Source organism: Erpetoichthys calabaricus, chromosome 4 (genome assembly GCF_900747795.2).
Source record: "Erpetoichthys calabaricus chromosome 4, fErpCal1.3, whole genome shotgun sequence".
Taxonomy (NCBI): Eukaryota; Metazoa; Chordata; class Cladistia; order Polypteriformes; family Polypteridae; genus Erpetoichthys; species Erpetoichthys calabaricus.
This window is the reverse complement of record NC_041397.2, coordinates 192,054,111-192,067,690: the sequence shown is the minus strand read 5'-3', so window position 1 is coordinate 192,067,690 and position 13,580 is coordinate 192,054,111. Positions and strand designations below refer to the sequence as shown.

The 13,580-nt window shown below is 37.4% G+C and overlaps 1 protein-coding gene across 1 annotated transcript in view; it reads left to right on the top strand.

The window, feature by feature from the left end:
- hikeshi (heat shock protein nuclear import factor hikeshi) overlaps window positions 1–13,404 on the top strand; it is a 40,679-nt gene extending 27,275 nt beyond the window's left edge. The window contains exons 4-5 of the mRNA XM_028800106.2: window positions 6,633–6,751; window positions 12,912–13,404. Coding sequence (XP_028655939.1) covers window positions 6,633–6,751; window positions 12,912–12,966 — 174 coding nt within the window. The 3' untranslated portion in view covers window positions 12,967–13,404. The remainder of the gene's footprint in view (window positions 1–6,632; window positions 6,752–12,911) is intronic.
- Window positions 13,405–13,580: the final 176 nt, after the last annotated feature.

The following is a 13,580-nucleotide window of genomic DNA, read 5'->3' as shown; positions in this document are numbered from 1 at the left end:
GAGTGGGGATTGAACCGGTGACTCTTGATCACACTTGGTTTGCGTCTGTACTTGCGCTGTTTCCTAGAGTCAGATCTGGGTGGGGGGATGTTAGAGCGCGTGAGCTTATTCAGTGCTGCAGGATCAACGCACATGTTCATCTTTTTTTTCTTTCAGTAATAGCACCAACATAAATCCACACCTGGGAGCTCTAACATTCCCCCACCCGGATCTGACTCTAGGAAACAGCTCAAGTACAGATGCAAACCAAGTGTGATCAAGAGTCACCGGTTCAATCCCCACTCACTCCTATATTTGCCGTTTTCAGTAGTAAGCTGCTCTTTTTGTTAATATTATACAGTACACATATACACTTGGTTTGCGTCTGTACTTGCTCTGTTACTTCGAGTCAGATGGGGGGGGGGGGGGTGTTAGAGCTCATGAGCTTATTCAGTGCTGTTGATCTTTTTTTCTTTCAGTAATAGCGCCAACAAAAGTCCACACCCGATCTGATGCTGTTCGTTTTCAAATAATATTGCATTAGTGCGATGATGTTTTCACATATATTGTCTCTTTCTTTCAGGTGTGTAATAGGAACCACAGCATAGAGAGAAGCGTGTACATTGTAACAGGTACACACGTTGTAAATGTAGGAAAGACTATCCTTGCATGTGTGTGAACAGTTAACATTTGAATCTGATGATTGCATATAGCGCTGAACTTACTGCTCTGTACTATTCTATCCTCTGCATGTCCTGGAGTACAAAAGAAACATCATACAGCAACATGTGGGGACTGGCACGATTGGGGAAAAAAAACACGCAGTCACTGATTACAAACCGCAAGATGTTATGCGAATGAATATGAATAATATGAATAATGTTGCATCCGTGCCACAAAGTTTTCCGAAATGTACTATACAGGTCATAAAATGAATAATTTCAAATATCATATATACCTACGTCTGTGTTTTTTTGACATCATACACCATAAGGTGCACACTAATTCAGCATGAGCAGGAACACTCAGTAAAACTGAATAAAAAAAAATCAAGTGACGGTGAGATAAGAAGAAGGCAGATTCACCAGCGTTTGTGTGTCAGCTTTTATCCCTCCAGATGAGAGAATGTCCAGTTCCATTGTCTCAAAACATCACTCACATCTCCAGTTATTCCGTTTCAAATATAAAATAACAGCGTCAGATCCCTGGGTGGGGGTAGTATGTATCATGATTTAGAGAGAATAAAAGTAAAAAAAAAAACGGTAACTTTTACAAGTCCTATAAATGCACACCGTTTTTTACAGACGCAAACCAAATGTATGTGTGTACTGTATAATATTAACAAAGGAGCAGCTCACTACTGAAAATGGCAAATATAGGAGTGAGTGGGGATCGAACCAGGGACTCTTGATTACAAGTCAGCAAATCTTACTGCTACGCCACGGAAGCTGTTGTATCATCCTTGAACCTTTTGTGAAAGTGCTTACTTGATCTTTGGACTTCAGGCTTCATACATTGTATAGTTTATGCCTACATTTTGTCATTTACTACTAAAATATGAAAAACGTTTCTGTTTTAAAAATGTGTTTACACAGATTACTGTAGAAATGGAACACACATGAAATGCGTGTGTTCCAAATAACGATCTGTTATTTCCACTGTAAAACTACAGCACTTCAGTCACTCCCAGATAATCAAACAAGGCATGAGCTGGGAAAACTTAGTGAACATTCTGCAGCGGTGGGGGATGGAATAGCCGGCTGCTTGCTGCTCGTGTTAATTGGCACATTTAGAAGACAAAAGAGAGCTGAGAACGGTTTTAAGGTGGGCCGGATCTGTGAGTTTTTTCATAGACTCTGGTAATTCTAGTGTTAAAGATTGCTTATATCAAAAATGCATTCTCTATTTTGAGAATGTACCTTTAGTAAGGAACAAAAGAAGAAATTATATTCAGTTTTTGCCTAGAGCAAATAAGCCATGCTTAAGCAGGAGAAACAAAAGTCTTTCAAGATGGCCAGAGTGAGGAGGGGGCAGACACTTTGTGCCAGTCTGTCAGAATTGCTGCTCAGGGAGGAGGTGGGTGTGTATACTGCTCAACCCTCATTGGTATTTAAAGCCTATGTCACAGTACAACTTTTCTAATGGTTTTCAGGTATGGCCTTCATTTACATTGTCTTTGTGAGTCAGAGGCAGTAAACAGCATGCTTCCATGAAGCTATTGTGATATACCCAACAACTGAGATCAACCATTCTGCGAATCAGTGATAAAATCAAACATGTTAGATTTTCTCTTTAGTCAGAAGGCCTAGGTGTGTGGGCAGAAGAGCTGACAACCAATGAATGCTTGCCTATATAAGTACAATGCAGCGACAAGGAAGAATGAACACATGTATTTTGAATTTCACAAATAGAAGAGAAGCTTATCTGTCTAATGTCTCATGTTTTATATACTAAAACAGAATGTAAAAGAGAAAAAGGGCAGAGACTACAAGTGAACCTACTGCAGCTATTAACCCTTTGGTACAGCACCAGCTCCGTCAGGCAGCACGGGGGTTGTGGACCTCACAAACAGAAGAGAAGCTTTTCTATTTGATGTCTTATATTTTACTTGCCGTAACAGAATGGAAAAAAAGAAATAAAGGGCTTAGATTGCTGATGTATTTGCTGCAGCTGTTACCCATTTGTACATCACTGGCTCCTTCAGGCAGCATGCAGTTGGCTGTCAGATGAAGGGGCAAGCGGTGGAAGTTTGGCACTTGGTCGGTAAATGTGACATGCACTGCGATTTTAATCATGTAATTTGGCATATTGCAGCAACAAGTTCAGTGATAACAGTCAGCAAATTTGATATACCCCACAATAAGGTTGGGCGGTATCCAAATTTTGATACCGTCAAACCTCCTCCCTATTTTACCTCGGTATACAGTATTACCATGAATAATAAAAAAAAATGTGACATAAGGCTCAGACAGCGTCACCAAACTGTTGGCTTGTGCCTAAACCGTTCAGAAACTGAATATCAAACACTAATACTGAAACAATAACAAAATAACATGCAGAACAATATTAACAACTTTTATTAGCAACAAATAGCAGTTTATAAAAAAGTGCAAATACAACAGTCAAACAGAATTAAATTAACATAAACATCCAGAACAGTTTTCGCGCGGAGACGCGCACACAAAACAATTAAATTAAATCACACCGCCTGAACAACTTTTAATAACAAAGAAGAGCAGCTTATAAAAAAGTGCAAATAGACCCACAACAGTCAACCAGAGTTGAATTAACATAAACATCATCCATATTATAAAACGTATTGCAAAGCAATAGTCCTAAACAAAAACTTCTTTCCAGTCTTCTTTCCAATATTGTTTTTAACGTAAACCAAATAAAAATACCTGAATCAATTAAATAAATAAAAATAAACACAGTGCGAATAGGAACGAATGGCAAGTGGCATCAATCTAGTCAAGATTTTTCGCTAGAAAAACCAGCATGTTTACTTTGTCCGGCTTTAACAGGGCACGTTGTGGACCGACAACTTTACCTGCGGTGCTGAAAACCCGCTCCGATGGTGTGCTTGTGGCACAGACGCACAGGTACTTTCGTGCCACTCGTGACATCTGGGGAAAACGCCTGGCAGCATTTTTCCACCAGAGAAGTGGGTCCTCGTCTCCTTGAGTAACTGGCTCCAAACAGTAGGCTGTTATTTCAGCTCTGACTCGGTCCTCTACGGTGCCGATGCCGACGGGACCTGCCATTGCATCAGATTTTTTTTGCAGCATACTTCCCAGAGTCATCTTTTTTCGTGAGGGTGCAGGTTGCGCCTCTCCCTCTTCCACTCTGATGGCCACTGGACCTGCTGCCTCTAAGCTCACGATCTCAGCCTGTAATTTAGCCTTGGTCTCAGCCAATGCGTTGTCATCCGTCTCATATCCTCCACGGTAACGAGGGTCGAGGAAAGTGCATTTTCGCAATATTTTGCGCACTGAATTGGATTCATACTTGGCCTCCAGCTTTGTTAGAATTCCAGTTTTGATTGACTTTGTTAGCTGGAGGTCATTTTCTGACGCAGCCAACACATTGTCCCTGCAGAGCTGTAGTATGGGGAGGATACAGGAACTGGTCACATAATTTTCTCCTGACAAAACATCAGTGAAGTCACCGACTGGTTTCAGTGCTTCGTGAACAGCTTTCAAGATGTCCATGTCCTGCCAGGTCAGAGACAGGCTGCTCTTTCTGTCATCAGACAGGACGTGTCTGATCTCTTGGGCCTGCTTGAGGATGCGCTCCACCATTGCCAGTTTGGAGCCCCAGCGAGTTGCACAGTCCTGCCGACGGATGGATGGATGGATGAATTAATTAATGAATGATGAATAAATGATTAAATGAATGAATAGGCCTAAATAAACAAATGAATGAATAAATAAGCATGAATAAACGAATGAATGAATAAATAGGCCTAAATAAACGAATGAATGCATAAATAAATAAGTTCATTAATGTATATTATTCCATTTGGTCAAATTTGCATGCACGTTTATTTTAGGCTAAATAAGTCCCTTATGCGCATGAAGCCTGCATTTATTTGATAAAAAATACAGGAAAAAAATTAGAATTTAAAAAATGGTTTTCTATTTTAATATAGCCTACTTTTCAATATAATTTATTTATGTGATGCAAAGCATATATATATATATATATATATATATATGTATGTATGTATATATATATATGTATATATATGCCCCTTTTTTTATATTTGAGCCCCTGCCCCTGAGGAACTCTCTGCACGTTTTAGGCTTACCGTTATGAGACTATGTTTTGGGAGTCCCAAGTCCACTTGCTTCTTGTGGAGTTCATGCTTACGTTGCCAGCTGTGTGAAAAGGCCCCGACAATATTACGGCATAGTCCGAGGGCGTGCTCTGATTTTTGCCTCTGGTCATGCAATCCATTTGTGACATCCAAGTTTAGATTGTGACCGAAGTAGTATAGCCACGGCCAATGCAGGGAACTGAATGCGGCATGAATGTTGGCAGCGTTGTCAGTGGTTATGGCTGAAAGTTTTTTCTCGTGAAGTTGCCATTCCTGAAGTGCAGCTCTGAGCGCAGCAGCAAGATTGTCTGCTGTATGACTCTCAGGAAAATACGTAGTTTGGAGGCATTTGGATTCAAGTTTCCAGTCAGGTGTAATAGTATGGACAGTCAGAGACATATATGGTGTCATGTTAACTGACGATCACATGTCAGTTGTTAAGGAATAACTGTCTGCCACTGACAGCAGCACTTGAACATTGTCTCTAACTTTACTATATAAATGTGGGACGGCTGTTTGTGAGAAATATTTCCGTCCAGGCAGCTCGTACTGGGCATCTAGGACCTTTACCATGTCCGTAAAGGACTTTTTTTCCACTGTGTGGAAAGAGACCATTTCCTTCGCCAAGTATTTTGTCACTGCATCAGTACAGGTTTTCCAACGGACACTGTCCCTTTTGTACTTTGTTGCTTTCCCGAAGGCCCCCATTATCGTCGGCTGCGTACTGGCGGTGGACCTAGATGTTGTTGGTCCTGCATCGGGAGGCATTGAAACTGTTGCACTGAGTGAACTCGGGTCCATCCTCGCAGCAGTGAGTGGATGGTGGTTTCGGATATGCGACCTTAGGTTCGAGGTATTTCCATCTCTCGCTGTCACCTTTTTGTTGCACAATTTGCAAATTGCCTCGTCCGTATTTACCGCCTCTCCCTTCTCGTTCGGTCGAAACCCGAAATACTGCCAAACTGCAGAAGTTGTGTTCTTTTTCGAGACCAGGTCACTTGGTGCGCGACTCGCCATCTTTCCCCACCTCTCTCTTTCTCCTCCACATTGTCACGTGATGACAACCATGCATACGCATTTTTAGGCATTAAATAAATTATATTTAATATTTAATCCTTGTCTCCCATATAAGTGCATTGTTTTTATGACAGTATAACGGTATTGAAACTGATACCGTTGCTATTTTTAGATCCCGCGGGATACCATATTACCGTATTACCGCCCAAGCCTACCCCACAACCAAAAGTAGTGTAATGTGACATCGGCTTAAGTGATCAAGTTGTATGTTACAACTATGGTGCATTCTAACCTTCCTATAACATTTCAGTGTTATTACTGAACTATTGAGGTAATTATTATTACTGTTTGATTGAATTGTCTTTTTGGTGTAAAATTATTATTAATGCAATAGGAATTCTTTTATGGTACAAAATTTCTTCTATTTCACTAAATCTTATGCTTAATTTCACAAGTAAAAGTTTGCAAGGGTTTAATAAAATCTTAAGCACTAGATTCTAAATAATACTACAAAAAATAACACACCTTTCCGCCATGGTGAGGAGGTCATAAATGTTAGATCATTGTATTTATTTTAAGTATGTAATGTACATTTTATCACTCCTCTTGGCGAATCTGGGTAGAACAGTTAGGACTTTATATATCAATTTATAAACTGTCATACTTGGGACTAGAATAAATTCACTGCCTTTCTTGCTTGTCGTCCTCAATTTCTGTTGTAAAAACTGGTTTGGAGAAATTTAAGTCAAGCCAATTTAGTTTTTGACTATATTTTTGTTTACCACATAATACAATATTTTTTCCCTGTTTTTTGCAGTTTACTCAGAAGATGTTAGAAAGCTTGTGTAACTTTGCTACTTCTTATGGAGTTACACAATCTCAGATGACACCAAATCCCTCAGAGATCTTCATTCCTACTAGTGTTGTTATGAAATGGTAAATGAAACCTACAGAATATGTCTCTCTTTAAGTATCAGCAAGCAAATGTTTTAGTTCTTCAGCATAGTATATTAACACATTCCTATATTTTTCATTGATTTTAAATCACCTTAAATGTTATAGTAAGTCTGCATATAAATTTAGTATATTTGCTGCATTTTTTCTTTTATATGAACATTGTACAATAATCATGTTCTGTTTTTAGAGCTTTGTATGCACAAACTTCAGAGCTAAGTGTTACCCTCAAGCACATTGTTACACTTCTTCTTTGTGGTGGTGATTATAGTTTTACTTTTAAACTGTAGTAACCCTATAAAACAATAAAGCAAATAAACGGACCAGAATTAGAGTGAAAGCATTTGCCTCTCTGCCTCTCAGAATGACAAACCATTAGTGACTGACAGCAAATTACTCCACTAAATGGTATAGTAAGTGCTTTTTCTGCTGTCATCATGCTTAATCTCATTATTTACACTGTTGCATTGTGGTAATACCATTAATATAATGTGCTTATTATAAAAAATACCTGGTCAATCAAAATGTTAAATAGGTAGGTGGCACGTGCAACATGGTGAGAGCCACCGATCATAGTCTTATAGATCAGATTAGATCATTTATGTTAGGTAGAATGCTTAGTGTGGGCTGGGCGGTCTCATGGCATTGGAACTCCTGCAGATTTTGGAGTTTTTTTTTTTTGTTTTTTTTCTGTCCTCCCTGGCCATAGGACTTTATTCTTTGTTAATTAGCATAGCCAATTTTTTATATTTTTTTTCTTTTTTTTTTTCTTTATTCGTCTTGTAAAGCACTTTGAGCTACATAATTTGTATGAAAACATGCTATATAAATCAGTGTTGTTGTTGTAAGAGTGTCAATGTTGACACCCAAAATTAAGAACAGAAGTTTTTTTTGGTTTATTTAACATTAAGTGTTCTGCAGTGTATTGAGAAAGAATGACATTTTGAACAAAAGAGCATATTGGGATAAATCTCTACAGCAAAACTCTATCATCATTCAAGCAACATTTACAGTGTGTATATATATATATATATATATATATATATATATATATATATATATATACAGTGGAACCTCTAGATACGAGTTTAATTCGTTCCAGCACTGAGCTTGTATAGCGAATTTCTCGTATCTAGAACAAACGTCCCCATTGAAAATAATGGAAATCCAGTTAATCCGTTCCGCATCCCAAATATATTAACATAAAAATCAATTTTCCTAACAAATAACACTGATAAATTATATATACTGTAGTCTACCTTTAATAAATAACACTGGTAAATAATATAACTGATTATTAAAAGAATCAAAACAGGTGTCCAAAGTGCAGTAGAGCATTCAATAAATCTTTAATCCTTAAAACAGTTGTGAAGTGGAGGTTTAAAGTACATAAGAATAACAATCCTTTAACACGAGGTTAAAACGTCAACAGGAAGCAGTCTTCAAAAAACAGATGACAATCCCCGGTGCTTCTTCTCTGTTAGCGTCTCACCTGCTTCTCCCATGAGGGCTCTGCAACAGGCGAGACACTTAATGCAGCTGACCTTCTCTACACCGTCCTGCTTCAGCTGTTTGGCTCGCCTGTTCAGCTACACGCGAGCCAGTACTCGCTCGATCTCTCGCACCGACTTCCTACTGCTGCGGATTCCTGCCTCCTCCTGCAACCTCCGTTCTCTCTCCTCTCCTCTCTTTTCTTTTACTTCTTCTCCCCCTTAACCGGCTCGCGGTTCTCTATATATGCGGGGAAGACATGGCAACTGCTAGGGTTACCACTTTTAATACAAAAAAAAAAAAATAAGGGACGCATACGTATTGATTCAAAACGGGACGCGCAATTTCATTCTCAAATACTGGACGATTCCGTATTTTAAAGGACGGGTGGCAACCCTGCCCAGCCCATCAGCCACAGGACAAATCATGGATGTGGGCAGTTTCCCACCTGTGCACTTAGGTGAGAAACGCAGACACCGCAGATCGCCACGCGGCTCGCTACAGCTACCACGCCCCCTCGCTAAGCCGCGAGCTATACCCACAGCCTGGCTCGTGGCTCGTTACGTGAGCCAATGCTCGTATTTAGATCTGAATTTTTCGCTCATACTTTCCTCGTATTTTGAATTTCTCGTATACAGAGGTGATCGTATCTCGAGGTTCCACTGTATATATATATATATATATATATATATATATATATATATATATATATATATATATATATATATATATATATATCATTAGAGGTTGCTTTTCAATTGCAACAGGACTCCTGTAAATTTACCAAAGTACTTAAAATAATTTGCCTAGAGGGAATCTCCTCAGAATTCCTATTAGCCTTTAATTGTACTTTAATTTTTGGCCGTAAAAGGAAATTTGGCAAATGGCATGATAAAAGTTAGAGCTTTTAAAAAAAGAATGCATTGTGCTCACAATGTGTGTGTTTTCTGCATGCAATCAAAAGTTATATAACATCCAAAAGGGACATTAAAAGAACAGAATAAGAAGGGAATGAAAAAGTATCAGTGGCACATTTTTGGGTACTAAGCCATTATACATGTAATACTTATATCACAAATGTCTCCTTACTCTAGTACTATTCCCTGATCCCGCATAATCTGGAGCTACACCTATATTTATTTGTATAGTTTTTTAATCAGTAAATAATCATGCTGATAACTGGGAGAATTGGCTAATGTAATATGCATTTGTTCATTAAGTTACTTTATAAAAACAAAAGGGTATTAAAATGCAACCACAGTAAACACTGGAGAATATTGTTTAAAGTTAGGTATGTAGCAGCTTTACTTTTTTAACTTTGATTTAAAATTTAAATAAAGCTTGTTTTTTTTTTAATATTCTTGGGTCAGCTCTGGTATAGGGGATCAAAGTGTACATTTGTTTTATTAAGTTTTATACATGTCATTTTAATTGAGTTTACACCTTTTTTATTATTAGTATAAATAATATTAGTTATATGTAAAATATTATAAAAAAGCATCATCTTTGAGTGACAGGATATACAACACAGGCATAAAACATTAGTTAAACCATTCTAAATTTTGGAAAAGGGCTAAGTATTTTAAGCACTTGCATCCAGCAGACGTTTATTTTGTTCTACAAGGTGATTCATATTTGGGTTGGATCAAAGCATTTGATTGAAGTTGTTTTTGCGATGCATGTATTTTATGTCTCATTTAGTTGGGTTGCCAGAAACGAATTGACAATTTTTTAATCCTGTTGTCCTCTATTTTTTTGGAGTTACATTAATCTTGATTACCTGTGTAGAGCAAAGTAAGACACGGTGGCATACAAAGAGGCATGCAAAGGTTTGGGCATCCTTGCTTAAAATGTCAGTTACTGTGAATAATTAAGTGAGCAGGAGATGAACTGATCACTGAAAGGCATAAAGTTAAAAATGACTCCTTTCTTTTCAGCCTTTTGTGCAAGATTACTGAAAAAGGAAAGGAGCACCATACAAAAGTCAGGGTATCCCAAGATATCTGAGGTCTCAGACCTTAATCACCTTATTTGGACTGTGTACATTCTCTAAATCCTCAAACCTTGTGCCAGCAATCAGCAGCCATGGGCTCTTCTAAGCAGCTGCCTAACACTCTAAAAAATAAAATAATTGATGCTCACAAAGCAAGAGAAGGCTTTAAGAAGAGAGCAAAGTGTTTTCAAGTAGCTGTTTCCTCATTTCGTAATGTTATTAAGAAGTGGCAATTAACAGGAACAGTGAAGGTCAAGTTGACATCTGGAAGACTAGAAAGAACTGCTATAAAGCACTGCTTGTTGTATTTCTACAAAGAAAAATAAAAACCCCTGTTTGAGTGCAAAAGACCAGAATCTGAATTGGTGGTGCACCACCATAACAAATATGACCTTCATGGTTGAGTCAACAGAAGAAAAACGTTTCTGCATCCTAGCCACAAAATTCAGCGCCTGAAGTTTGCAAGGGAACATCTAAACAAGCCTGACACATTTTGGAAACAAGTCCTGTGGACTGATAAAGTCAAAATGGAACTTTTTGGCCACATTGTACAAATGGATGTTTGGAGAAAATAGTGTGTCGAATTCCAGGAAAAGAACACCTCTCCAACTGGATTGTTCATGCTTTGGAATTAAGTTGCAGCCAGTGGCACAGGGAAAAGTCATTGGTGGAGGGAAGACTAGATTCAAATAAACACCAGCAAATTCTAGAAGCAAACATCACACCATTTGTAAAAATGTTGAAGTTACAAAGATGGGTCTTACAACAAGATAATGATCCGAAACACACCTCAAAATCACAGTCCCCCGCCCTAAACATCATTGAAAATCTGTGGCTAGATCTCAAAAGCACAGTGCATGCAAGGTGGCCCAAGAATCTTTTTTTTTTTTTTTCTTTATTTTGCCTTATACAGTTTCTTGTATTAGGAATGTGTTAGTTTTCGCATACCCCTTGGGGTCAAAGCGCAGGGTCAGCCATTGTACAGCGCCCCTGGAGCAATTAGAGGTTGCTCAAGTGCCCAGCAGAGTAGGATCTCTTTTGGCAGTGATGGGGATTCGAACCGGCAACCTTCAGGATACCAGCACAGATCCTTACCTCAGAGCCACCACTCCGCTCTTGCAGAATAAGAAGCCCTTTGTAAGATGAATAGGTGAAAAAAACCCCAAATAAGAAATGAAACACTCTTAGCAGGCTACAAAAAACCTTTATAAGCAGTGATACTTGCCAAAGGGGATGCCCAAACTTTTGCCTCAGGCCCTTTTCATTTTTTTGGTATTTTGTACCTGTGAATGATGGAAATAAAAATGTAGTCTTGCTTAAAATATTAAAGAAATATGTCATCTTTAACTTTATGACTTTTGGTAATCAATTCATGCTTCTCGCTTAACTATTCACAGTATCAGACGTTTTAAGCAAGGATGCCCAAGATTTTGCATGCCACTGTATGTTTGAAAACAAGCATGTTAAGGTCAATTTACTTCCAGGACATATTGGCTTTGATTGTTTTCAATGGCAAAAGCTCCCATGTATTAAAAAAGCAAAGGAAATTAAGATCCCACGTTGCACAATAACACACCATATGAAAAAGTTTAAAAGCAGTTAGTACTTCCCACAGTCACTGGTTGAATGCCACAGTGTGAAAAAAAATAGGATGCATCAAAATCAGACAGTAACATTTCAAAAACCCAATACTTAAAATGAATGAAGTCAAAGACACTGAAACCGCTTAATATATCTCCATTTAGGTAAGATAAAGTACTAAAATACAGTGCCTCTAAGAAAGTTTTTCTGCATTGTTCCATTAAATAAGAAATAAAGTTTAAAAGCATTGTTTTTCATCTTTAATGTGTATAATGCTTCAAAGTAAACAAAAAATATTAAAAAGATTTTTATTTCAATTGTATGGTGATGCAGGTGGGGTGTGATTGAGTTCCAGCCTCATCACTGCCTATGCAGTTTTTCCACATTTTCCCCCATGTTAATTTGGATTTTTCTCTGGTCTGGGAACTCAACTTTTATGTGAATTTCCCTGATAAAATTTTCTAAGTTCTCATTGATACTGTAGATGTCCACTGAAGAAGTATTTCGTCATGTCTTCTTTTTTCTCCTTTTATTTGTGACATTAGTTACCAGGAGTCATATAGGATATAATAGCTGCTGAATACAAATTCCCATCAGTGATAAAATTCCCTTGCTATTTCATGCACAAAGTTTTTTCACGTTACATTTCATACTGGTGTTTTAGCTTACATTTGACTGAAATAACCAGTGAATAAAATCAGAAAATGTTCTTGCTCCCACAGCTTTCAGATATGTCTCTGTCCATAGCAAAATAAAGTTATAAAGGTTATACTTTATAAGTTATAAAGTAGAGTAGCATATTTAGATATTTACCAGGCTCTGGGGCAAACTGTTTTGTTATGATGTATTCAGTCTGGTTAAAATAATGAAACAGACACATATATAATGTGTGAAAGAGATATTAAAATCACATGCTGCAAAAAATGTTATATTCTGCCCAAGGCAGATTCTGTTTTCAGCATGCACTCTGGTTCTCTGCAATTGTAATTAGATTGAGTAAGTTTAGGAAATGAATGGATAAACAAAAAGGTTATTTTTAAACGCATTTTTACTAAAATCTTATTTCTCTTTTAACAGGTATGAAAATTTTCAAAGAAGGATGGCTCAGAATCCAAATTTCTGGAAAACATAGTACTAGGGTGTTGTACCGTGTTAGCCATTATGAATGTAGAGAAAAGCCAAGCAAAATGACACCTTTTATTGGCTAACTAGAAAGATTACAATATGCAAAACATAGAAATGTGAACTTTTTATATTGTTAAATTAAAATAAAATGAACTAAACAAATTAAAAGAAAAGATTTCAGAATTTAACATGCTTAATGTATTACGTGTTGAATGGAAAAAATATCTTTGAACACAGATGACTGTTGATTTGGGCACAGCTTCCCTCATGCAGGTTTCTATATTTTGCCTTCATATTATTCAAGTGAACCGTATTCAAACATTTAATTTTTCTCATATTTACTCCAAACATTAGATTCCATTGCTGCCTTAACCATTTTTAAATTGTAGGTTTTTCCATTTCAGATGCATTCATGGATAAACCAGAATGTTTGATTTTTATTTAATTTGTCAATAAACATCATTGAACTTCACACAAGTAATATTTAATCAAAATATTGAGAAATAAGCATTCCAAGTTGATTTTTTTTTATTTCACTGTGTATTGTGTCTCGGGCAATTTGAGATAAATGATCCTGCAAGGATATAATTTGAATAGACATTTTAGGGATTTTGTTATATT